The sequence below is a fragment of the Mastigoproctus giganteus genome, chromosome 1 (genome assembly GCF_048544385.1).
Source record: "Mastigoproctus giganteus isolate SK-2022 chromosome 1, ASM4854438v1, whole genome shotgun sequence".
Taxonomy (NCBI): domain Eukaryota; kingdom Metazoa; phylum Arthropoda; class Arachnida; order Uropygi; family Thelyphonidae; genus Mastigoproctus; species Mastigoproctus giganteus.
The window spans coordinates 133,011,925-133,037,600 of record NC_143575.1 but is presented as its reverse complement, the minus strand read 5'-3'; the positions used below and the strand labels follow the sequence as shown (position 1 = coordinate 133,037,600).

General features: G+C 37.8%; 1 protein-coding gene across 2 annotated transcripts in view; it reads right to left on the bottom strand.

Annotated features, from left to right (window-relative positions):
- LOC150091144 (E3 ubiquitin-protein ligase RNF13-like) overlaps nucleotides 1–25,676 on the bottom strand; it is a 341,104-nt gene that overhangs the window by 93,182 nt on the left and 222,246 nt on the right. For both annotated transcript variants that reach the window (XM_090382193.1, XM_090382202.1), the window contains one exon: nucleotides 15,147–15,228. In XM_090382193.1, the coding sequence (XP_090238319.1) occupies nucleotides 15,147–15,228 (82 nt within the window). The remainder of the gene's footprint in view (nucleotides 1–15,146; nucleotides 15,229–25,676) is intronic.

The following is a 25,676-nucleotide window of genomic DNA, read 5'->3' as shown; positions in this document are numbered from 1 at the left end:
ATTTGCACAACTTGTCCAGATCTAGTTGGGGTAGCATACTGTCTTTACTGCTGTTAACAACCCTGCCGACCTTTGTATCATCTGCAAACTTGGACATTAATCTTGATATACCTTCATCAACATCATTGATGAATACAGGCAGTTCACGCTTTAAGAGTTTTTTTTTTCTCAAGTATCAACAAAATTGAAAATATGAACATTAATTGCAAAAAATGAATGTTAAACATTCATATATACTGCATTTCAAACCATGCACATAGCTATACAATAGTGTACCTCCTTACGATATTAATCTGTTCCAGTGACATCATCGTATTGTGAAAATATTGTAATGTGAACCCAATAACACATTGTTTTTTGGTTATTTGTTCCAAGACCTCGGAAGTTGAAATTTTCACCATATAACTAAGCTATTTATCTCTTTAAAAGGATTTTTTGAACATTGTATCAGTTACCAATTCAAATCATTAAAATGCACTACACTTTCATCGTTACTATATGTTCCATTATAAGAACCAATTTTGAATGCCTTTGTGATATTCTTTTAAATGCTGTTGTTGTTATTTGGTTTTTAGGAGCATTAGCAACTAAGGCCACACTGCTCTGGGGATATGCGGTGGTCATTCCCTGACCTTTCCACATCCTCCGTACTTGATGGTCACGGGCTCGAACCCCAGTCCAATCAAGAAGCGTGTGCTATGCACTGCTGTCCTGCCCATGGAGGTGCCATTTTTCTAAAAACACATTTCTGGAGGTTATTACCATAAAACAATAAAAACAATTTGCACTTTCCAGTTTATTGGGCTTTTCTGTTAGTGCATCTAATTATAAACGGGTAGTAAACTCACTGTTATTGCATTTGCAAAAATACCGATAGCTGGAATTGTGTGGGTGTTTATGTTAATATGGAGAAATGTGTTTCCCCTTCACTGAAATCTTCAATCATATAAAAAACAAATTTTCAGAATTGTCTCTCCATTCCTTTATTCCAAGATTGGTTTTTGCATCACTTTGTGTCTGAAGTAAAACAATATTGTGAAGATAAAAATATTCCTTTTCGGGTGATTCTGATTTTAGATAATGCAACTGGCCACCCCCATTTCTGCAACATCATCACCCCTACAAAATAAATTTTTTGCCACCAAATACGACACCACTTTTGCAGCCAATGGACCAGAGCATTATTTAAATGTTTAAAGTGCATTATCTTCAAAAGACATTTGACATGCTAATTAATGCAACTGATAAGGAGGGAGGTCCAACTGCAAAGGAATTTTGGAAAGAATTCTATATTTGCTGAAATAATACAATGAACCTGGAACAAAATTACAGAGAAGAACTTGAAGGGTGTTTGGAGTAAACTGTCTTCAGTTTATTGATAATTTTGAAGGATTTCAAGAACCAGCAGAGATCGTACAAAATGAAACAGAAGCAGATTGCTAACCAATTGCAGCTTGATGTTTCTTCAACTGATGTCACTAATTGTTTCAAGCACACAATAGAGAGCTCACAAATGAAGACCTCTTTGAAATAGCAAAATGTGAAGAAGCTGAGGAAGAAGAAGAAGATCTAACAGTTGAAACTCCTGTTCGTTCCTTCACTCTCAAGGGGCTAGATGAAGCTTTTCAACACATAGAAAAAGCAATTGAGATTTTCGATTCATAAGATTCAAATTTGGAGCATACTAAGAAAGTTGCTACCAATTTAAAAGATGCTTATACATGCTATTGTGAAATTTATAAAGAAAAGAGAAGACTATCTTGGAAACAAACAACTCGACGAATTTCTGAAGAAGACGACTCCTTGTGTCTCCACCAAGTGCCGAGACAACAGACCAACAATGAGTGTGCATTTAGTCTATGATGATGAAGAATAAACATTATTTAACATTTGTAAGTCATAAATATTTCTTTATTATTATAATTTGCTTGATTTTACAAGCTATGTTTTAATTTATTTGGTTAAATCAATCATTGTTTAAGCATAAACTAATTATCTATTCGAAAATTGTAGATCTCTTAAAGTACCATTTACAACTGACACACTATAATAGCATAGTGTAGCTTAATTTAATTTATTATGATATTCACCTTTTTATAATCTGCATTGATGTTGGAATAAACTGGATGATGATTTTAAATTTAAGTTAGCATGAATAAGTTAGGATTTAAAAACAGAATTAAAATGTGCGCAAGGAAGTAGAAGTGCACGTCTTCTTCCTTGGTTGTCAATGTTGAAATTTGAAATGATTTAAGTTATACGGTTGGAAACAGAAACCAATAGCCATAACAAGTGGCTTTTGTTTTACACATCTTCAGTTGGCAATGGTAGAATGAGAGTAAACGCATGTATTTAAGAAGACTAAGTTCCTGCGATGCTCCTGGATACATGTGGAAATCTCAGGTGAATGAGATTCCAGACCGGTGCTATGTTATAGGGTAGTTTGGAATTTAATACTTGAAGGGTGGAATGGTGGCAAAACCATTCTATAACTAGGGCTTCATATTGAAAAATTTTAAAACTGGATTTTAATTTGATAATAGGAATGGCTGAATCTACTAAGGGGGTGTGGTTGTGGGATTGAACATGTGTTGCTAATTCGGTATTGGCCTGTCCCGTCCTAAAGCTATTGTAGTGGTAGTACGCACGTGTGTTTGATGTTTTGGTAGAACCGTATTTTGTGGTGGTGCTACCAATGTAGCAAGCGTTACAGTTATCTTGACATTTTATTAAGTAGATGATATTATTCATGTCACTAATGTGGTAATTTTGTGTATCTTTATATGAGTTGAATAATGAACCTAGTTTATTGTAAGATGAGAATGTAAGGGTGATATCAGTACTTTTAGACTAATTATCTAACTAATTTCATTGTTGAGAACATAGCCCCTGATTTTAACATTATTTCTACAGGAAAAAATTTTCGCTTTACGAGCGCACGCGAGGAATGAATTAACTCGTCAAGTTGGGAACTACCTGTACACAAAACAACAATGGGCCCAGCGCCGAACCCTGGGGAACTCCACTAATAACATTTGTCCACGAAGAGCAGTGTCCATTGATTACCGTCTCCCACTCAACCATCCCTTTATCCAATGTAGCAACTTACCCATAATACCATACCTCTCCAATTTGTATAGAGCAGTCTTCCATGTGCAACAGTATCAAAAGCTTTCCTGAAATCCAAGTATATGATATCAAAATTATTTTTGACATTCAGTTCCTTTGTAACCACATCATAGTATCCAATCAAATTGGTCAGACAAGACCTCCCTTTAACAAACCCATGCTGTGTCTTAACTATTACTGCAATCTTGTCTAGATGATCCTGCAATGCTTCTTTAACCAGTGACTCCATTATTTTCCTCAGAACACAAGTTAAACTAACAGGTCTATAGTTACTTGTGGTACCTTTTGAACCCCCTTTGTGAATTGGTGATACAGCTGCACATCTCTAGTCCATGGGGACCTCCCCCTGAGTCCAAGGAAGCTCTCTCATAATTATGGCTAAGGGTTTGCTTACTTCCTTTGTTGTCTCCTTTAATATAACTGGAAAGAGTTGACAATGATTGTAAATTATTATAAAGCAGGTAGTTCAGGTGAAGTATTATCTTTTTTGATTCTTTTTGCTTGAGATGACTCAAGTTCACTTGAGCATGTAGGCTCTACAATCGGTGTTAAGGGATCCATAATTGCTCCTTTTTGCCCTGAGTACTGGATTTATACTCAGGTTACCAGCCCACAAAGTGGAGGCAGGAGCAGTGCCACCAGTGACCAAGCGATAAGAGGTTAGTGGTTAGTGTGTTAGAGAAGTTAATTCTATATATAATAGAAAGGTGTCTTTCCTTTCTTGTCAGGAAGCTTCCTTCTTTATTTAGAAAGAGCCAAAAATAAATAACTTTATAAAAGAAAAGGTTTTTAACAATCTCTCTAATCATTCGCTTGAAAAAAAGACCCTTTCAAATTGCTTTGTAAATTGCTATGATCACTCGCTTGGCACTCGGGGGCCCCAATTACTTGCAAAAGGTATCAGTTCTTCTTGCAATTTATCTTTTGTTATTTGTTCATCAAACTTTTATCGTTTATTTTCTGCAGGGCATTATCGGGTAAAGAATATTTTATGTATTCAAAATATTTTGGTGATAAACAAGCCAAATCCAAATACAACTCCTTATTTTCTTGAAATCTTTCCTTCAAACTTTTGATAGTAGTATTTAATATATTCTTATGCACATTGACTTCAAAGTCTCAAAAAGAATTAAAAATTGTTTCTTCAGATGTACTTTCCCCAGACATGGCCTTTCTTTTACTATTTTTTTTTCTGGGAAGAATTCTTGAATAATAATATTATTCTCCAGACTATGCTTTTTGATTTTGGTAGGCGAGCAAATAAATTCAGCCATTTTAAAATTAATTCACTCAATGTCTTGTATTTTTAATAACTCATTCAAAGTGCTCATTAGTAACTGATGTGCTTTAAGCAAGTCTATACCCACTGCTTGAATGTGTGGTCATTGTGGTCACTGTTTGAAGATGTGGATATGTAGTAGTAGTAGTGGCATGTGATGCAAGAAAGCAAATGTATGAGCTTATGCAGCATCAGCCAAAAAAAAAAAAAAAAAATCACACCATTCCCTCCAAATGCCTGTCCAGCTCCTCCTTAAATTTATTCAACCTATCAACTTTCACAACGACAGATGGAAGTTTGTTCCAGCAATTAACCACCCGCTGGCTAAAGGCAAATTTAGCCAGCGGGTAAATCTACATCTGTCTTTTCTTAATTTGAATTTATGCCCCCCTAGGTTCATAATCTGAACAAGTGGAAGGATCCCATCAGAATTCAGCGTGCTGAATCCATTCAAGGCCTTATACACCTCAATCAGAATCACCGCGCAGGTGCCTAGTCTCCAGCCACTGCAATTTGCAGAACTTAAGCCTCTCTTGATAAGAGGATCCCTTCATTCCCCTCACCAATCTTGTTGCCCGTCTCTGTACACGCTCAAGTAAATCTACATCCTTCCTAAAATGAGGCTTCCAGACCTGTACGCAGTACTCAAGGCATGGCCTGACCATTGCCTTATACAGAGGGATAATCGCCTCCTTTTCCCTGCTAGCAAAATTCCTATATATCATTGACAAAACCCCATGACCTGCCCTGACAGCCTGTCTGCATTGCTCAGAAAACTTCATATCTGCCTGCACAATTACTCCCAGGTCTTTTTCATTTTCTACCACCTTAAGTGTAGTACCACACAGTTGGTACGTTTCTCTGGGGTTACTTCTACCCATATGCAGTATTCTGCTCCAATTTGTACAATAGTCCTCCATGCACAACAGTGTCAAAAGCTTTCCTGAAATCCAAATATATGATATCAAAATTATTTTTTGCATCCAATTCCTTTGTAACCACATCATAATATCCTATCAAATTTGTCAGACAAGACTTTCCCTTAACAAACCTATGCTGTGTCTGAATTATTGCTGCAGTCTTGTCTAGATGATCCTGCAATGCATCTTTAACCAGCGACTCCATTATTTTACCCGGAACAGAAGTTAAACTAACTGGTCTGTAATTACTCGTGTCACCCTTCGATCCCCCTTTGTGAATTGGGGATACATTTGCACATCTCCAGTCCGTGGGAACCTCCCCTGAGTCCAAGGATGCTCTCATAATTATGGCTAAGGGTTTGCTTAGTTGCTTTGCTGCCTCCTTTAATATAACTGGATAGATCCCATCCACCCCAGTGCTTTTCTTACGTTTAACTTCAACAGTTTCTCTTCCGCTTTGCTCTCAGTTATTACAAAATCATTAAGTATCCTGCTACAATTTGATAACCTTGTGCCATTTTCAAACCTTAATAATTCCTCACGTGTGAATGTAGATGCAAAATACTCATTCAGTTTGTTTGCTATCTGAGCAGGATCATCAACAGTCGAACCATCGATGTCAAGTGGACCAATCAGATTCATCCCCTTCCTTTTAGAGTTTATATAAGTAAAGAAATCCTTGCTGTTTTTCTTAGCATCTTTTGCCAAGGATTTCTCGTAGTCTGCCTTCGCTTAACTAACCTCCTTTGTAACTTGGTTACAGATCAACTTGTAGCTATCATGTCATTGTCAAACTGGTCATTGTCAGATATAATCCAACTGAGTGTACAAGGCCAAATCAGATGGTTAAAAGATCTTGTTCATCTATAAAAGAAGAATACCACTTATTTGTAAAGAATGTAAAAAATTGTTAAAAAGGTGTTACAGTTCTCACACATAAGAGAATCATCAGCCCTCAGCAAAAAGGAATGTGTAACATGACTCTATCTTATATGGAGGTGAGCAAGAAGAAATTCCTTTCTTCAAACCCTGTACAGACTAGTTTTCCATGCTTAGATAACAGGCTTATTCTGATATAGCTTGTTTGTGACCAGTCTGTGCCATGACTGTTGCCACTGGGGGTGTAATCTATTTGAATTACTTTCCTATAGCCTGTATAGGGGATTAACAGGTTGTGACTGGAGTTGGGCTGATCTGGCCACAGCATCTGACAGGTTGACTCCTGATCCCAAAGTGGCTTGGAATTCAGCAGAAGTGGGTGTTGAATATGAATTCATAAAGGTAATGAAAGTACTGCTGAATCCCAGTCAGCATTGAATGAAGATTGTATCTTGTTGCTGATAAAGCATGTAGAACACTTAGCGAGTCTGTGTAGACTGTGCAGTATGTGTAGATCATACACCTTTTATAATCAATAATTTTAACATGGTCCGAGGATGTTGTTGTTGTGTTGGAGTTTAATGACACATAGGCTACCAGGGCCATATTGTGTCTTTCTAATGGTTAATAATGAAATACTGACTTTATTTAAAATAACTGTTATTATTTTATGATATATTCCTAAGCATTTTAGAAAGGTAAAAAGTTCTGTTTTATTAGGATCATCGCCAAGAATCTGCAATAATGTAACGCTGATAAACTTAAGTCAATTCTGTTGTCAGCAAATACCATTACAAGACTAATCACTGCAGAAGATTTAAAGACACAGATAATAGAACAAATAACTGTGTGGAAAATTTGCTCTGCAGTTGGACAAATGTACAGATGTAGCTAACATGTCTCAGCTTTTGGTATTTGTTAAGATTCTATTTTGATAATGAAATACAAGAAGAATTACTTTTTTGTTAGCCACTCAAAGAAAGTTATACTGGAGAAGATATATTCTCAACAGTGGATGATTTCTTCAATAAAAACAAAATTTTGTGGACAAACTGAGTATTACTAGTGGTGGAGCAGCTGCTTTGACTGGAACAAAAAAAAGATTTAAGGGCAAAGTTTTTGAGATAGCACCATGTGAAATTCATTCATTGTATCCATAGGCAAGCTATTTCAGCAAAGAAGTTGGAACCTGAAATACATAAGGTGCTGCTAGATGTGATTAATGTTATTAAAAAGAGTCCTTGGAGTAATAGTGTTTTTAAAATAATTTGTAATGAGGTAGGGAGTGACCATGAAAATCTTTTATATCACACAGCGGTACATTGGTTGTCGTGCGGTAAAGTTCTCAAAAGAGTTGGTGAACTGAAAGATGAGTTATGGATTTTTCTTTTAGAATAAGAGAAAGATTGCAAATGGGCCAATTTTTTTTGTGATGAGAAGTGATTTTCAGTAGTGTGTTACCTCGCAGACATTTTCAAAAAAGTGAACACCCTTAATCTATCTCTCCAAGGTAAAGGTGATGTTTTAAGATGTGCAAGAAGGTAACTGCTTTTAGAAAAAATTCGCACTCTGGAGACAGCAGGTTGAACAAGGATGTTTGGAAATGTTTCCATCGTTAAGTGATTTTTCTGTCAAAAACGATTTGAATATATCACTAATAAAACAACTATACTTGGGCACTTACAAAAATTGGAAACAGAATTTTCAAATTTGTTTAGAAATATGTCAAACGAAGAATATCAATGGGTTCTGGAGTCCATTTGTTGAAACTATTAAAATTCAACACCTGCTGATCACTGCCCAAGAACAGCTGATTGACATTAGGGAAGATGGAAAGTTACAAGCTGAATTTTGCAAAAAACCATTGCATAATTTCTGGATGGGTTTGAAAACTGAGTATCCTGATTTGGTAAACAGAGCAAGCAATGCAGCCCTTCCATTCGGATCAAGTACCTATGTGAGGTGACTTTCTCTGCAATCACTATTATTAAAACCACGTTTAGAAATAAACTTAACCTGGAACCAGATCTTCGGGTAGCTGTGTCCCACAAAATATGAAACCAAGATATACACAGCAATAATGAAAAATATTCAAGCACATTGTTCCCACTAAAAAGTGCTGCTGATTTTATTTATACCACATTGTACTTTAATTTCAATACAAAAATTTGTATTTTTTTCATTGAATTAGATTGTGATCTTTTCAAATTATTTGTGATTTTATGTGATTCTAGATATAATGCATACCATGTACATCATTTATAAATAAAACAATAGTATTTCATTACATTTACTACACTTGTTACATTAATGATCTCACATCACTGATTTTTTTATTTGTGATCTTTTAAAATTATATGTGATTTTATAAATATGATTTTAGATATAATGCCTTTGATGTAAATGATTTATAAATAAAAAAATATATTAAACTTATATATTTAATTTTTTATTCCTGAGTGTGTGTGCTAGTCCTTTTAAGTAAAATAAGGGTGCACAACCAAAACACTTGGAGACCACTGGTCTAGATCATCAAACAGATATACCCCCCCCTCCCCACCAGATACAGATGCTCACATCAAGGGACAAATTTGCTTCCGAAATCCTCAGCTTTCTCTGAGATTATGGCAAGAGATAGATAGTATTAGCCGTATAGTGCAAGGAAGCCACAGGCTTTTGCTGCACTAGCCAATAAATTAAAAAATAAATAAATATATATATATATATATAAGAAACGACAAATTATGCATTTCCCTCCACATGAATGTAACTATCCAACTGACCTTTGAATTACTTTGAACTATCAGCCTTAACTACATGCAGAGGCAAATTCCACCTCATTAATTTCACTAACCCCTCTCAGAGCCTCGATGAGGTCAGCTTGAGATGCTTGGTTGCCAAGCTATGCAGCCCACATAACTAGTCTTTCCTTATAGGGGTTGCTGTTTTGACAATCTCACCATGCGAGTTGCCAGTTTTTGGACCCTTTCAAGCTCGATGTCTTTTTACAGATGAGGTCTCTATACCTGGACATGGTATTCCAAATGCAGTCCTACAATTGCCTTATAAGGATTATGACCTCCTATCAATACAGGATGTTTGATAAATCATCAATGACACCATGGGCTTTCTTGACCGCCTGATTACACTGCACAGAAAATTTCATATCTGCCCATATCATAACTCGCTGATCCTTTTCTTCCTCTACTGTTTCTAATTCAACCCCACCAAGTGTATAATTTATTTGGAGTTGGTATTCCCCAAATGTTAGGTGTGAATGACGATATGAATTACAACTGCTCCTAAATTCTGGGTATAACCTCCATGCACAAGTACATGGTGGGTGACCACCCAGGTGTGAACCAACGTCAGCAGGGGTCGAGGTGTGGCGCCCACACCACATGGAGGAACACCGCCCCCTCTATGTTACCAGGCAAAACTAGGTGGTAGATGACACTCATCAACTGGAGAAATACCACCATTTTGCTTATTGGAGGCTTGAAGTGGTGGAACCATGTTTAGTTTCTAGAGCTAAGTTCCGGTCAACCGTTCCCAATCTCTTCCATCATGCAGTATGATTGATGAATTTTGAGATTATGATGAACGTCGTGGCGAGATCCAATATTCCTTACATTTCAAGAGTACAGCTCTAAAATGGTGTTCGCAGGCCGGCGCTAGTTAGTACACCGGACAGAACCTATTGGTAACTTTTTAGGAGGCTTCCAGATCAGCTAGTGTATAATCTTGCTACCTCTACTCTGCCAGATAGTGACTGGAGGGAGTCCGAGTAGTGTGTATGCGGGGAGCATTGTCGAGGCCACATTATGTCAAAGATCTGGGTATATTCTTACCATGTGTACGCCATATCCAAAAATTTCATTACTTCATACAGCATGTCCCACCCAATTTTTCTTACTATTGAATATACCATGAATTGTCAAACTAACAGAGTAAGCTTATCTGCGAAAAGATCTAAACCTCCCAAGCACTTCCTAATTCATTTCACAAATATATGTGGTCTCAATTCTAATCTCAATGATGTCCATTTCCACTTGCAGTCTGCCAGACCCCATGTCCTTTTTCTGACAGAATCTCAGTTATCGGTTGATTCAATTACTGCTCATCTCAGATGCCCAAATTATTCGCTGTATGATTCCTTTCGCCTCAAAGGTGGTACTTGTGCATACGTCCGTTCTGATATTCCCTCTCAGAGACTTGGCAATTTGGAATCTCCTCTCTTTGATCTTCTCTGGCTTAAAATCTCTCTACCCCATTGTGTCAAATTCATCTGTTGTCTCTACCGTTCTCCCAACTCCACTAATCACTTGGAGCTATTTGACTTCCTCTCTTTGCAACTTGACTTTCTCCAGTCCAACTTTCCTAACAGTGAGGTAATTTTCCTTGGTGATTTTAATGTTCACAACTCCAGCTGGCTTCCGTTTTCTAGTCACACCGACCCAGCAGGTCGAGATGCTGAGGCTTTTGCAATTACTAATGACCTAGCACAGATTGTTCATTTACCTACAAGAATACCGGACAATCCTAATCATACAGCCAATACGCTTGATCTTTTTCTCACAAACAACCCTTCTAAGTACAAGGTCAAAGTGAGAGGTCCTTTAGGCACTTCAGATCACAACTTGGTGATTGTCTCTTCTCTAATGGAACCTTTATCTCATGGCTATTCCCAACCTCGTATTGCTTGGCATTACAAGAATGCAAAATGGGATGACCTGCGAGACTTCTTTTCCTTGGTCTGATTACTGTTTCAAAACTTCTGATGTCAACGTTTGCTCAGATCGTGTTAGTGAAATTGTTCTTGCAGGAATGGAATCCTTTATCCCACACTCCACTTTAAAATCTCGTCCTTTATCTAAACCTTGGTTTTCCAATAAATGTGCTAAGGCTGTTCAAGAGAAGAACGTTGCATATCGTAATTGGCTTGTTTCTAATTCTTCAGTTTCATTTTTTGCCTACACCAAAGCTCGCAACAATTGTAAAGCAGTTATTAATCAGTCCAAACAAGAGTTTGAACAGGCTAAGAGTAGAAAACTTGCTTCTTGCCCTAATGGTAGCCGAGCATTCTGGTCCTTGCCAAAACTATTGGCCGCAACTTTTGCCCATCTCTGCTCCCACCTGTGTCCAAATCAGATGGTTCTGTTGTCGCTTCAGCCAAGGATAAAGCTGACTTGCTACCATCCCATTTTTCTCCCAGCTCATGTATTAATGATCTTGGTAAAACACCTCCCACCATTCCCAACACGCTCCATTCAATGCCTCCTGTGGTCTTCCGTCAAAAGGATATCAGAAGGATTTTGATGAATGTTGATGCTAAGAAAGTTCCAGGTCCTGATGGTATTCCTCCACTTGTTCTCAAAACCTCTACTCCTGAACTTACTCCTATTCTTTGCCGCCTTTTTTCACTTTCTCATTCAAAGCTTGGAAATTTGCTCATATCCAGCCAGTTCCTAAAAAAAAGGTGACAAATCCCTCCCATCCAATTACTTCTACTCTTTCTAAAGTAATGGAGAAATCAATTAACCACCAAATCTTAAACTACCTAGAAACCTTCCCTCTGATCAACGACCGCCAGTATGGATTCCGTCAGTGTCGATCCACTGGTGATATTCTGGCTTATGTTACCCATTTATGGACTAATCCAATAGAAAGGTTTGGTGAAACACAAGTAGTTGCTCTTGACATCTCAAAGGCTTTTGATCGTGTTTGGCATAAAGGTCTTCTAACCAAGCTTCCATCTTATGGTTTGCCAACTGTTTTTAGTAATTGGTTATCCAGTTTTTTCTCTGATCGCTCACTGAGCGTGATGGTAGATGGTTCTCTGTCTTCTAACTTCTCCACTAATGCCGGTGTCCCCCAAGGTTCAGTTCTTTCCCCCACTCTTTTCCTCTTGTATATTAATGACCTTCTTCCATTGACTGGAAATCCTATCCATAGTTTTGCCAATGATAGCACATTGCATTCCACTTTCCATTTTGAGAAACCTTGTCCTGCTCAATCAGCTTCAACTTCTCGAAAATCTGCTACCAATTCCTTAAATGCCGATCTTCAGGTAATTCTCCGGTGGGGCAAAGACAACTTAGTTGATTTCAACCCTTCTAAAACTCAGTCTTGTCTTATATCTCGCAAAAAGGATTCTTCTGCTCCTATGCTTATCTTTAGTGACACTCCGATTTCTAGGCAAAATGATATATCTCTTTTGGGGATTACCCTGACTTCTAATCTCTCTTGGCATAAGCACATTACAAATATTGCTTCCTCTGCATCTAAAAAACTTGGTTTTCTCTTTCGCTCTCGGCGTTACTTTTCTTCCAAACAGCTGCTCACTCTGTATAAATCGCAAATCCGCCCTGCCATGGAATATTGTTCCCTCATCTGGAGTGGTGCCCCCAAAACCTCTCTCAGGCTTCTTGATTCCATTCATAAGAGGGCAGTTAGGTTAATTAATGATTCATCTCTAACAGAGTCTCTCCACTCGCTTTCTCATAGACGTACTGTTTCTGCTGCATGCCTCTTCTACAGATACTATGGGCACTGTTCTTCTGAATTGGCTTCTATAATTCCCGCTCTCTCTTTCAAAACAGTCCGAACGCGTGCATTTCAATTTGAAATGTCATTAATGAAAAATAAATAAAAACTAAAGATATTACTAATAAAAATGCAGCTCAAAACATTATTTTAATGCTGAATTGGCCTTCATGCCACAAACATTGCTTGCCACTGCTGTAAAGTAAACTACAGGGTGTTCATTTTAAAAGTAAATCAAAAATAAAATAAAATACAATTTATTATCAGAATAATCAACGAATAATAGTTTACAAACAATGCTGGAAGTATCCTTCATCATTAGCAATACATAAATTGACTCTTTTGATCATATTCCGAACAATGCAGAGTTTGCTTGTTCATATATTTATGACTGCATTTTCAATGCTTGCTTTGATATATTGAAAGATTTGTGGATTGCTTTTGTATGCTTTCTGCTTTAATAATTCCCAAAAAAGAAGTTTGGATATGTTAAATCAGGAGGTCTAAGTGACCAAAGTTCTTGTGATATGATTTAACCCCCCAAAACACTCTTACAACATTTCAATGGTTTAGCATGCAGTATGGCAGGATGCCCCAACCTGCTGGAGCTAGATGTCTTTTTCATTTCCCTCTAGCAATGCAATAAACTACATTATGATGCCTTGGTAAACATCAAAGGTGACAGTTTGTTAAAAAAAATATGGGCACAACTATCATTCTTCAAGATAAGTCAAAACACTGATTTTTTTTTTTAGCTATATAAGGGGATTTCACAAAAAAATGTGGATTTTCAGTGCTCTGTATTCTCCAAATTTGACTGTTGACATAGCCATAAGGTGAAGCTACAGTTCATCAGTAAAATAAATTTTATCCAAAATTTAACTCTTCATGGTGAAGAAAACTTTTAGACCAGTGACAGTACCATAATCTTTTAACATTATCCTGAAACTCATACATACTACTGATTTGTTATGGAAAATGTTTTAGGTGTTTTGTTAGAGCAAAATGAGCTGAACCAAAACTAGTATCCCCTTTTGAATGCTGAGTTTCCAAAAAGATTTGTTTGGAGACTGCAAAACTGTTTATCTCATATCACCTAGACTCTCACTTTCATGTTTCATATGACCCACACTCACAAAACTTCTTTATTATCTTAAAAATTCAAATTGGAATGGTTGATTAATGCTAAGGAATTTTTCAACTAATTTTTGTTCATATTCACTGTAAGTCTTCATTTCTAAAATAAGATTCTACTAAAAAAACACTACCTGATGGTATAACATTACCTGATGATATATGACATCGATGTTGATTCACAAGAAATGATATATGCAACTTCTAAAATTGTGACAAACTGAACAGTAAATAAGTTATTGTTATTTGGTTTTTAGGAGCATTAGCAAATAAGGCCATACTGCTCCGTGGATATGCGGTGGTCATTACCTGACCTTTCCACATCCTCCGTATTTGGTGGTCACGGGCTTGAACCCCGGTCTAATCAAGAAGTGTGTGCTATGCACTGCTGCTCCTGCCCACCTGGCTATGGAGGCACCCAGTAAATAAGTGTCACTTCCTCCAGTTAAGTAACATCCTCCACTACTGCCCTGACACAATTCCACCAATAATCCTTACTTGGTAGTGTTGTAGATAGCACAATTAACACGGGTTTACTTTTAAAATGAACACTGTGATTAAAGTAAATATCATATAATTTACCTATAATGTTAGGAAATTACACCAATATTCTCATCAGAAATGGCTATGTACAGGTAATAAGTGTAAACTGTTATCCAATTTGAAAATTGAATACTTACACATGATCAGAAAAAATAGAGACTATAACTTTAAAACAAATTTGGAACAGAAAGCAACTGAAACAAAAATCCATTAAAAAATTAACAAAAACAGCCTACTTTTCTACAGTTCAAAAAAGAAAAAAAAAGAAGGTCAATCCTTCAGTCAGTAGAACCACCAACATAATAACATTTTGCATATGTAGGATACATATTACCGAATACCATAAATTTGTATGGTCTAGCAAAACACACACAGCACATGCATACGTCTATGTATGTGTTTTGCTGGATACAAATGAAAAAAAAAAAAAAAATAAATAAAATAAAATAAAATAGGCTTAATTTTACAAATTAATTAATTAATTGTTTGTTTGTTTGTTATTTGGTTTTTAGGAGCATTAGCAACTAAGGCCATATTGCTCCGGGAATATGCGGTGGTCATTCCCTTGACCTTTCCGCATCCTCCGTATTTGGTGGTGACGGGCTCGAACTTCAGTCTAATCAAGAAGTGTGTGCTACGCACTGCTGCTCCTTCCCACCTGGCTACGGAGATGCCAATTAATTAATTGGTAATGGGGGAAAAAAATACCAACTTACCCTGTCTGAAACTGATATTTTTGTTTAATAAGCTTTCCATACTCATTTTCAATGAAAATTGCAGGAATAGGATAATCAGGATCTGAAAATTAAACATATGCTATTAAAGTCACTTTCAAGAGCATTTAAATTATGCTAATGGATTAATTTGGATATTCTTGTCATGATGATTAACTGTTTTGTGACACAGTAACTACATGTTATTAGTTCTAAATTCACTGTGAAAACAATCTGTGATAAATATCACTAACATTGCCTACCAAGATAGGTACACTCTCAATTGTATAATTCATTAAGTAAACAAAGCAAAAGAAATACATATGGGATGGCTATTTTAACTACAACAGCTCAACAAGTGCTAAAATTAATTGTGCTAAAATCTGAAACAGGCAATACCCCTAGCATATAGAAACTCAAAATGTAAATAAAAATTAGTTCAAAAAAGTGACATTAAAGATGAAATTGGCACTGTACGCAGTCACTATGAAAATCAAATATTTCAGATGATGATATTGCCAGGATGCACTAGGGGAATATCACTACCTGAACAGATTGAGAACAAGTTCTACAAAAAGGGATGGATAATGAGGTACTTCAGACAAAAAATACTTTGTAAGCACTGATTTTAAGTGGACAGAACATGTCAGACAATTCCACAGCAGTTTTATGGCAATGAAACAATACATAGAAATATGTTTGCACAGTACTACAAAACATGGTATCCACAAGAAATCTTCATGGGACTTCAAATCAGAAAGCTCTTCTGCAGGATGAAAGATTTTAAAAATGTATCAAATGCCTCAAAATTAAAAGCATGGCAGTTTTTCAAATGGCCTTGTGGAAACTTTTTTGGTAATAATCACAAGTCTCCTGCATACAAAGATGGATAAATTCAGAAATTGCTCAATACATATAAAGAAATGGGGTTCATGTGTTTCTGATGCTTTATTTCTTGCATTCACATTTAAACTTCTTACCTAAAAAGCTTCATATGGCGAGTGGTGTGCAGGAGTATGAACATATGTTATATGCTACTACTGCTGGATGTTTTATTCTGACATTCTTGAGAAAGCGTGCAAAGGAAATCAACTGCATTATTTATAAACTATACATATAATTTTACGATAGCATGCTATATTATTTTAATAACGTGTAAATTGTGCTGGGTTTAAACTGTAAAAGTGATAAAAATGTAATTGTAACCAGTTTAGAGAAGAAAGAGAAGAAACACGTTAGAGAAGAAAGAAAAAAAAAAAAAGACCAAATTTGACATCAGGGTGAAAAACTGGTTCAAAAAAGTGTATTTATATCTCTGACAGTATGAACCAGAGCTATACTGCTCAACACGTTCTATATTGATATCAATATTTGTAAAAGAATAAGAGACATTTACCTCAATATGATATGTAGAACACTTCCGCATGATACTCTCCAGAAATTAAAATGAAAACAATTAAAAAATCGAAAATCTTACATTATGGTAAGAAATAATTAACAATAATTAAAAATCAAATGAACACAATTAAAACTCAATTTAACACAATTAAAAATTAAGTAAAAAATTAATTTAACGGAAAAAAATTGTTTTGCAATTTTTTTCCTTCCCATTTCACCCATCCATTCACTCCAAACGCTTGTCTAGTTCTGCCTTGAACTTATTTAAATTTTTGACATCTCTACAGCAGATAGAAATTTGTTCCAACTATCAACCACCCACTGGCTAAGGGCAAATTTCCACACATCTATTCTACAATTGTCTTTCCTCAATTTGAATTAATGTCCCCTCACGCGAGTAATCTGAGCAAGAGGAAGAATCCAACGACTCACATCTGGTGAGTATGGGCTTGGAACACCCAGGGTCCTGAGCTGGATATCATCATTCTTCGCTTTCTAAGTGATTCCCTTCTACTTTTGTCTTTCTCTCATATTAAAATAGCAAAAAACCTAATTTACAGTACTCACCTCATATAATCTGTTTTGGTGTAATGAAAATTAAGGAAGAAGCATGGTTGTGTGAATTAGAAACTTAAATGATATAAATGGAACATTAAAATAATTAAAATACTTGCTCAAAAAAGAGAAGTACACATCCTGTTTCTTGATTGTCATATGTAGGACCAGTGTGTTAACACTGATAGTTGAGTAGTTAATAAGAAAAAGCTAATAGTTGTGAAAGGTGCCGACCGGGCTAGCCGGGTGGGTTAAGTGCCTGCCTGGCAACCCAAAGGTAGTGGGTTTGAATCCCGCCTCGGGCATGGATCAGAGTACTGCAAAAACCTTGGGAGGTGCATTATAGCACAGAAGCTGATGCACCAATAACTAACAAAAAAAAAAAAAAAAAAGTTGTGAATGGCGACTTTCGAACTTTTCATCTTCAGTTAGCATTGCACGGTAAAGAATGCGAAGTATTTAAAGAAAGTTTATTTCCTGTGATGTAATTCAGTACATGTGGAAATTTCACATGTGTTAAGTTCTAAATGGGGGACAAGTTTATAGGAAGTTAGCATTAGCATTAGCATTAGTAGAGGCATTTGATGCAAGAAAGCAAGCTTATGCAGCATCAGCCAAAAAAAAAAAAAAAAAAAAAGTAACATAAATAAATAAAAATAACCACTTCCACTTCACCCCTCTGTTCGTTCGAAATACCTGTCCAGCTGAGCCTTAAACTTATTTAGGCTATCAACTTCCACGACAAGGGATGGAAGTCTGTTCCACCCACCAACCACCCGCTGGCTAAAGGCAAATTTCTGCACATCTATCCTACATCTGTCTTTCCTCAATTTGAATTTATGCCCTCTCAGGTGATTTTTCTGAGCTAGAGGAAGAATCCCATCAGCATTGAGCATGCTCAAACCATTCAAGGCTTTGTACACCTCTATCAGATCACCCCGCTGGTGCCTAGTTTCCAGACACTGTAATTTGCAAAACTTAAGCCTTTCTTCGTAAGAGAACCCCTTTGTCCCATTCACCAATCTAGTTGCCCTTCTCTGTACTCGTTCCAGCAGCTCTACATCCTTCCTGAAATGAGGCCTCCAGGCCTGTATACAGTACTCTAGGTGTGGCCTGACCATTGCCTTATACAAGGGAATAATCACCTCCTTATCCCTGCTAGAAAAATTCCTATATATCATTGACAATACACCATGAGCTACTCTTGCAGCTCGTCTGCACTGCTCAGAGAACTTCATATCTGCCTGCACCACCACCCCCAGGTCCCTTTCATTCTCTACCACTGTCAGTGTAGTACCACAGAGTTGATACGTTGCTCTGGGGTTGCTGTTTCCCATATGTAGTACTTTACATTTGTCAATGTTAAACTTCATTTGCCACCTCGAAGCCCATCTGCTCAACCTTTCCAAATCCTGTTGCAGCAGCATAGTGTCAGTAGTGTCCTTGACAACCCTGCCAACCTTCGTATCGTCTGCAAACTTGGACATTAAGCCTGATATACCATCATCAATATCATTTATAAATACAGAAAACAATAAAGGCCCCAATACTGAACCCTGAGGGACTCCACTAATAACATTAGTCCACGATGAGCAGTGTCCATTGATTACCACTCTCTGTCTTCTCCCCCTCAACCACCCCTTTATCCATAGCAGCAACTTGCCTCCAATGCCACACTGCTCCAATTTGTGCAGCAGTCTTCCATGTGCAACAGTATCAAAAGCCTTTCTAAGATCCAAGTATATAATATCAAAGTTATTCCCTGCATCCAGTTCTTTTGTGACTGCATCATAGTATCCAATCAAATTGGTCAGGCAAGACTTCCCCTTAACAAAACCATGCTGTGTCCTAGCTATAACTGAAGTCTTGTCTAGATGATCCTGCAGTGCTTCTTTCACCAGTGCCTCCATTAATTTTCCGGGAACAGAAGTTAAACTCACAGGTCTATAATTACTTGTGTCAGCCTTTGATCCCCCTTTGTGAATTGGGGTCACATTTGCACATCTCCAGTCAATGGGTACCTCCCCTGAGTCCAAGGAAGCTCTCATAATTATGGCTAAGGGTTTGCTTACCTCCTTTGCTGCCTCCTTTAATATAACTGGATAGATCCCATCCACCCCAGGTGCCTTTCTTGTGTTTATCTTCAACAATTTCTCCTCCACTTTGCTCTCAGTTATTACAAGATTCTCTAGCTTACTGCTAGAGTTGAATACACCTCTTGCATTCCCCTCCCTGAATAACTCCTCATGTGTGAATGTCGATGCAAAATATTCATTTAGTTTGTTAGCTACCCGAGCAGGGTCATCAACAGTTGACCCATCGATCTCAAGTGGACCAATCTGATTCATCCCCTTCCTTCTAGAGTTTACATAAGTAAAGAACTCTTTGCTGTTTTTCTTCGCATCCCTTGCCAAGGATCTCTTGTAATCTGCCTTCGCCTGCCTAACCTCCTTTGTAACTTGGTTACAGATCAACTTGTATCTATCATAGGCGTCCGTGTCACGTGTTAATTTGTATGTATCCCATGCATTTTTCTTCTCTGCCATATGCCTCATTAGTTCATCTGACAACCATTTAGGCCTAAACCTTGAACAATATTTCTTAGTTGGTATGTAAAGCCTAGTAGCTTCCACGATAAGTTCTTTGAATGCTTCCCATTTTGAATTTGCTGTTGGCAATATCATCAGTTGATCCCACTGTATAGAATTTAAATACTGTCTCAGTCCATTGTAGTCGCCTTTACGAAAGCAATACCCCTTCCCTTTACCCCTAATGGTAGTTACCTCTTTGAGTAACTCCCACTTCAGCACACTGTGATCACTGCCACCAAGTGGTTCATTTATCTGCAGATTCTTAATGCATGAAGAATCACTACTGATAATCAAATCAAGAGTATTACTCCCTCTAGTTGCCTTCCGAACATGCTGATGTAGAAAACAATCATCCAATAAATCCACAAAAGCCTTGCTACTGTGTGAGTGACCAGCCCCCAAATTCCAGTCAATATCTGGGAAATTAAAATTCCCCATTATAAGACTCTCTGATTTACTGGCCCACTCTATTTCTCCGAACAGTTTCTTATTATACTCATCAGAGTCATTAGGCCTATAGCACACTCCTACTCTCAATTTTGATCTCCTAATGCTTATGTCACACCAAACTGACTCGACACTGCACTGTCTAGCGATTTCGACTGGCTTCACTTCCTTGGATTTTATGTGTTTTTTAACTAATAGCATAACCCCTCCTCCCTTCCTATCCTGTCTATCCTTTCTGTAGACATTGTACTCCCCAAATTCCAGTTCTGCATTTGTTATATCTGTGTGACACCACGTCTCTGAAATCCCCACAATATCTGCCTTTGATGTTTTGAGCAATACCTCAAATTCATCAAATTTATTTACTAAACTCCTAGCATTGGTGTACACACAAGTATACATGCACCTGTTCTTTTTCTTAGCTACCCTAACACAACCCATGTGTTTACTTGTACCCCAATGATTCCCAGCAGTCTCTGAAATATCCTGCATCTTATTTTCCAGGCTGCGGCTCATTCCAATAGAAGCAGTGCAAGAATCACTTTCACCTCTGCCAGTGGCTACTGTTAATCTATTAGTCCTTGTATCCCCCCAATCTAGCAGTTTTCCGACCCACCTAACATTGCCTCGATAGCATCAGCAAACATTCTTGCACCCTTTCTATTTAAGTGTATCCCATCCCTGTAGAAGCAGTCTCTCCTGTTAACAAGTACAGACCAGGCTGAAAAAAATTCTACCCCTTGAGCCCTGCACAATCTTTCCAGGGCCGAATTGATTGACAGGGCTCTCATCATATACTCCCTCCTATCGTGTCTGGGCAGAATTGCAGACACTTTCAATTTCAACCCTAATTCACGGCTTTTTTTCATCAGTGACCTGTACTTGTCAAGTAATTCCGCCGGTCTTCTACTCTTAATGTCATTAGTGCCAACGTGTACAACTATATCACCTTTTGTGCCCTTAAAAGATGATATCCGCTCTACAACGTCATCAACTTTTGCCCCTGGCAGACATACCCTGGTCCTATTCCACCTATCCTTTTTACAAAGCATGTTTCCCGTTTCCCTGACAATAGAGTCACCAACAACTACTAGTTCCTTTGGGACCAGCGCATTCTGCCTTAGGGGTTGCCGCTGTGTTCCGCGATGACCAAGTGCAAGCTCTGGCATTGGTGTGGGCAGCTGAGAGCTTGATGGGCCCCTCACTTGTAATCCTTCGAGGGCATCCACCCTATCCTTCAAGCTCTCATATAGGCCCATAACAACGCTGAGTTGTCGCCTTATCTCCTTACACTCCTTGCATCGCACACACACAAAGACATCCCCCATGGCAGTATCATGTCCCATACTTGACTGCTCCGCAAACATCAAGCAAATAGTGCATCTTACAAGGCTGTGATTCAGAGGACAACTGCCCCCCTCAGTTCTCCCCTGGGCCACAGCATTCCCATTGGCTTGAGCCCTTTGCTTTGCTGCTCTGGTTTGAGTCATGATTTAGATTTACTTTCAATAAAATTTCAATTTCTGTACAAAATTAAATCCTAAACTTGTATCCAAACACAGTTATAACGCTATATTTACGTTTCAGTAACGAGTGTTATCTACGAAATATTTACGTTTCAGTAACGAGTGTTATCTGCGAAATCCCTTTATATAACTTTCGTATCAAGTTATGTATTAATTATTTGTTTTTACCAATTATTTATGTTACGTAACCTAAGTGGTTATATGTATAATTAATTATGTTAAATATAATTAATTATATTACGTTTGTAATCTAAGTCGTTATATGTATTTATTTAAACGTACAATGTAACTGCTAACGAAGTTCAACTAACGCTATCTAGTACGGTATATCGTATCACAAGTTTAGTGTTTAATACATTTAATGAAGTGTATCGCCGAAACCATTCGATAAAGAGAGCTTTGTATTGAAGGATTTTGTAATCGTAGTTCAATTTAATAACTGTAATTGCCAAATCAATTAATGGGTTGTGATTACAGGAATGGACATGTCATGTGAGTTCCGTATGTGTTTGGTTGATTTTGAAACTGTTGAAGTGATAATACGTGAGTGTATTAGATGTCTTGGAGGTGCCGAATTTTACCATAGTACTTCCTATGTAATACGCTGTGCAGTCCAATCTGCATCTTATCAAGTACAGTCAGTCCTCGTATAGCACGATAGTTGTGTTCCTAGAAACACTCGTGCAATATAAACAACAGGCCCTATGGGAAAAATAGGGTTAGGTGCCGACCACCCAAGATTGAACACACATTTGTAATCAAAACATTACCAAACACAAATTATCGTAATAAAATACTTACGTATTTTATTACGATAAATTAAATCTGTAGCACGTGCAATATCACATGGTCTTTCATTTCGCTCAAAGCATTTCACAATTTCATATTTTTTCTCTATCGACAGAGGCAGACTGGCCATAAGCCTTACCAGGGAAACCACGGTGGGTCGGAGACCGGTATGATTTTGGCCATAAATACTAGTATGAGGCCACTACAAATTTTCCCGGGTAAGGATTTTTGACCCAGTCCGCCTCTGTTTATCAATATTGCTTTTCTTTTTCTCTCTGAATCCGTAGTGTCTTCACCAGGATGCTTCCTTTTCACACCTTTTAAGAATTTTACTCAGTTTTAGGGTATAAAGCACAATTACAAAACGAGGAGGCAAGCATGATACACATAAACAAAGCTGTGAGGTTGTAGCAACTGAATAAACAACACCATAAAGGCAGAGACAACTCTACCTCACTAGCTCACATTTTACTAAAGCACATTTCTGGGGGTTGCTACCATAAAACAAAAAAACAATTTCCAGTTGGGTTCCTGCTAGTGGAATCTGTTATAAACTGGCAGTAAACTCGATCTAATTGCATTTGCGATAATACTGATAGCTGGAATTCTACATTATTATGGTGAAATGTGTTTTCCCTTCACTGATATAAAAAACATAAATACATTTTCAGTCTCTTCTCTTCATTCCTATGGTGTTGTATTCAGTTGAGATGATTCCGGTCCGACTGCCATTTCCTGTAAACACAAAGGCAAATCGTGCATAAATGAATTTGGTTCGTGTTATATACGATATTGGTCCCCTATTTATAAATCGTGTATGATCGAATTCGTGTGGTGTAAACACGTTATACGAGGACTGACTGTACATGATATTACAAAGGGTACTAGGAAAGTTTTGCAATATGACGCAACAATGAATCACAGGAAGCTGCTTGTTGAGACATGTTCACACGTGCATAGTAGCCGCCGCGCCAAGTCGATGGGCTCAGTTATTCATTAGTAGCGAGAGTGTAAAGTGCTTGCGATGGCATCGTGGTCACGAAATGAGATAAGGACAGTTTTGCGGTATAATTTCGTGCGTGGTTTAACCATAGACCAGTGCTTAGAAGAAATGACTCTTGCACTAGATGATGATTGTCCACATCGTACAACGATATTCAGGTGGTATAGAGAATTCCAAAGGGGAAATTTCACTCTGGAGGATTCTGAGAGGCCGGGAAGGCCACGAACGTCAGTTACGGAGGAAAACGTTACTGCTGTGAGGAAAATGCTTGACGAAAACAGGCGAGTGACCTACCAACAGATAGAGGATACTTTGGGCCTAAATGCGCCAGCAATTCGTTCGATTCTGCAAGATCATTTGCACATGAAGAAACTTTGTTCTCTCTGGGTGCCGCATCAACTTACTGAAGAGCAGATGACACGACGTGTGACTTGGTGCCGGGAGATGTTAAAAAAGTTTGATAAGGGACAATCTCGGTATGTGAACAACATCGTGACAGGTGACGAGACTTGGCTGTACTATTACGATCTGCCTACCAAGGCTCAAAACAAAGTTTGGGTCTTTGATGATGACGACACACCCGTAATTGTCAGAAAATCCCGATCTGTAAAGAAAATGATAGCTGTATTTTTCAAATCGAGTGGAATTGTGGAACGTGTCGTTTTGGACACGCAGAAGACAGTCACAGCTAAGTGGTATACTGAACAATGCCTGCCTAAAGTCATTGGATCTATGAAGAACCTGCGGCCAAAGTCAAGAATGGACACCTGGTACCTCCATCACGATAATGCTATAGCTCACCGCGCCAAAGCCTGCACCGAATATTTGACCACGACAGGACTGAAACTTCTCGAGCACCCTCCCTACAGGCCAGACCTTTCTCCCTGCGACTTTGCACTGTTCCCGCATGTGGAAATGAAGCTAAAAGGGAGGCGGTTTTCCAGTGATGAGGACCTTCTACGGGCTTGGGACAACGAGTGTGCTTTACTCCCTAGTGAAACTTGGCAGAACTGGTTTAAAGATTGGTTTCGGAGGATGGAGAGGTGTATTGAATGTAGAGGAAATTATTTTGAAAAAATTAAATAAACAAAGCTGTATTGCAAAACTTTCCTAGTACCCTTTGTATTAATGTCTCGCGTTGAATACCTGTGCATCTCTTTATATGTATTAAACTCAGAATCCTGTTTTTTGTATGATGAAAACGTGAGCATTATATCTATGTTCATGAAAACTTGATGAAGGCATTTAGCGAATTGATTATGAAAGGGAAGGACAATGTGAGTTCCAGGTTTCTTATCACAGTTTGTATTATTTGGGTTGTTAATTCTGTATTCACCATTTGAGATGGTTTCTCTAATTCACTGTGGTGGGGATTTCCTGGTTATGAATTTCTCTGTGAGATATTGTAAATCTATGGATAAATCATCATGTGTGGAACTGTATTTAATGGCATTATGAATTTGATTGTAGAGAACGGCTCTCTTGATGCTTAATGGATGGTGTGAATAAAAATGTAAATATTTACCTGTATGTGTGCTTTTCCTATAGATTTTAGTGACTAACCTTGTTCCTGTTTTGTATATAGTAAGATTAAGAAAGTAGATTTTGTTCTCTGTTTCCACTTTGAGGGTGAACTTAAGCCTCTCATGTATATCAATAATATCATTACCAAAGGCACATGATGCAAGAAAGCAAGCTTATGTAGGATCAGGTGAAAAAAAAAAAAAAAAAAACACACACACACCCTTCTCATTTCACCCATCCATCATCATTAGCCATTTTCAATCCACTGCAGGATGAAGGCCTGTCCAGCAACTTTCCAGTTCCTTCTGTTTTGTGCAATGGCCATCCATTTACTACCCGCGAAATGTGAATTTCATCTCTCCATCTCCATCGTTGTCTTCTAGCTCTCTTAGGTACCATTCTGTTATTTTCTTAGTCCATCTGTCATCATGTCTTCAAGCTATGTGCCCTGCCCAAGACCATTTTAGTTCTTTAGTTTTGATAAGAATGTCCTTTACTTGAGTTGCTGCCTAATCCAGGTGTTTCTCTTCTTATCTAACAGTCTGATTCCCAATATAATTCGTTCCATTCTTCGCTGTGTAGTTCTCAGCTTCTCTTCCATTCTTTTAATGAGTGCCCAAGTTTCACTTCCATAAGTCATGGTGGGGATTATACATTGGTTCATTATTTTATGTTTCAGACAAAATGGGATATTGCTCCT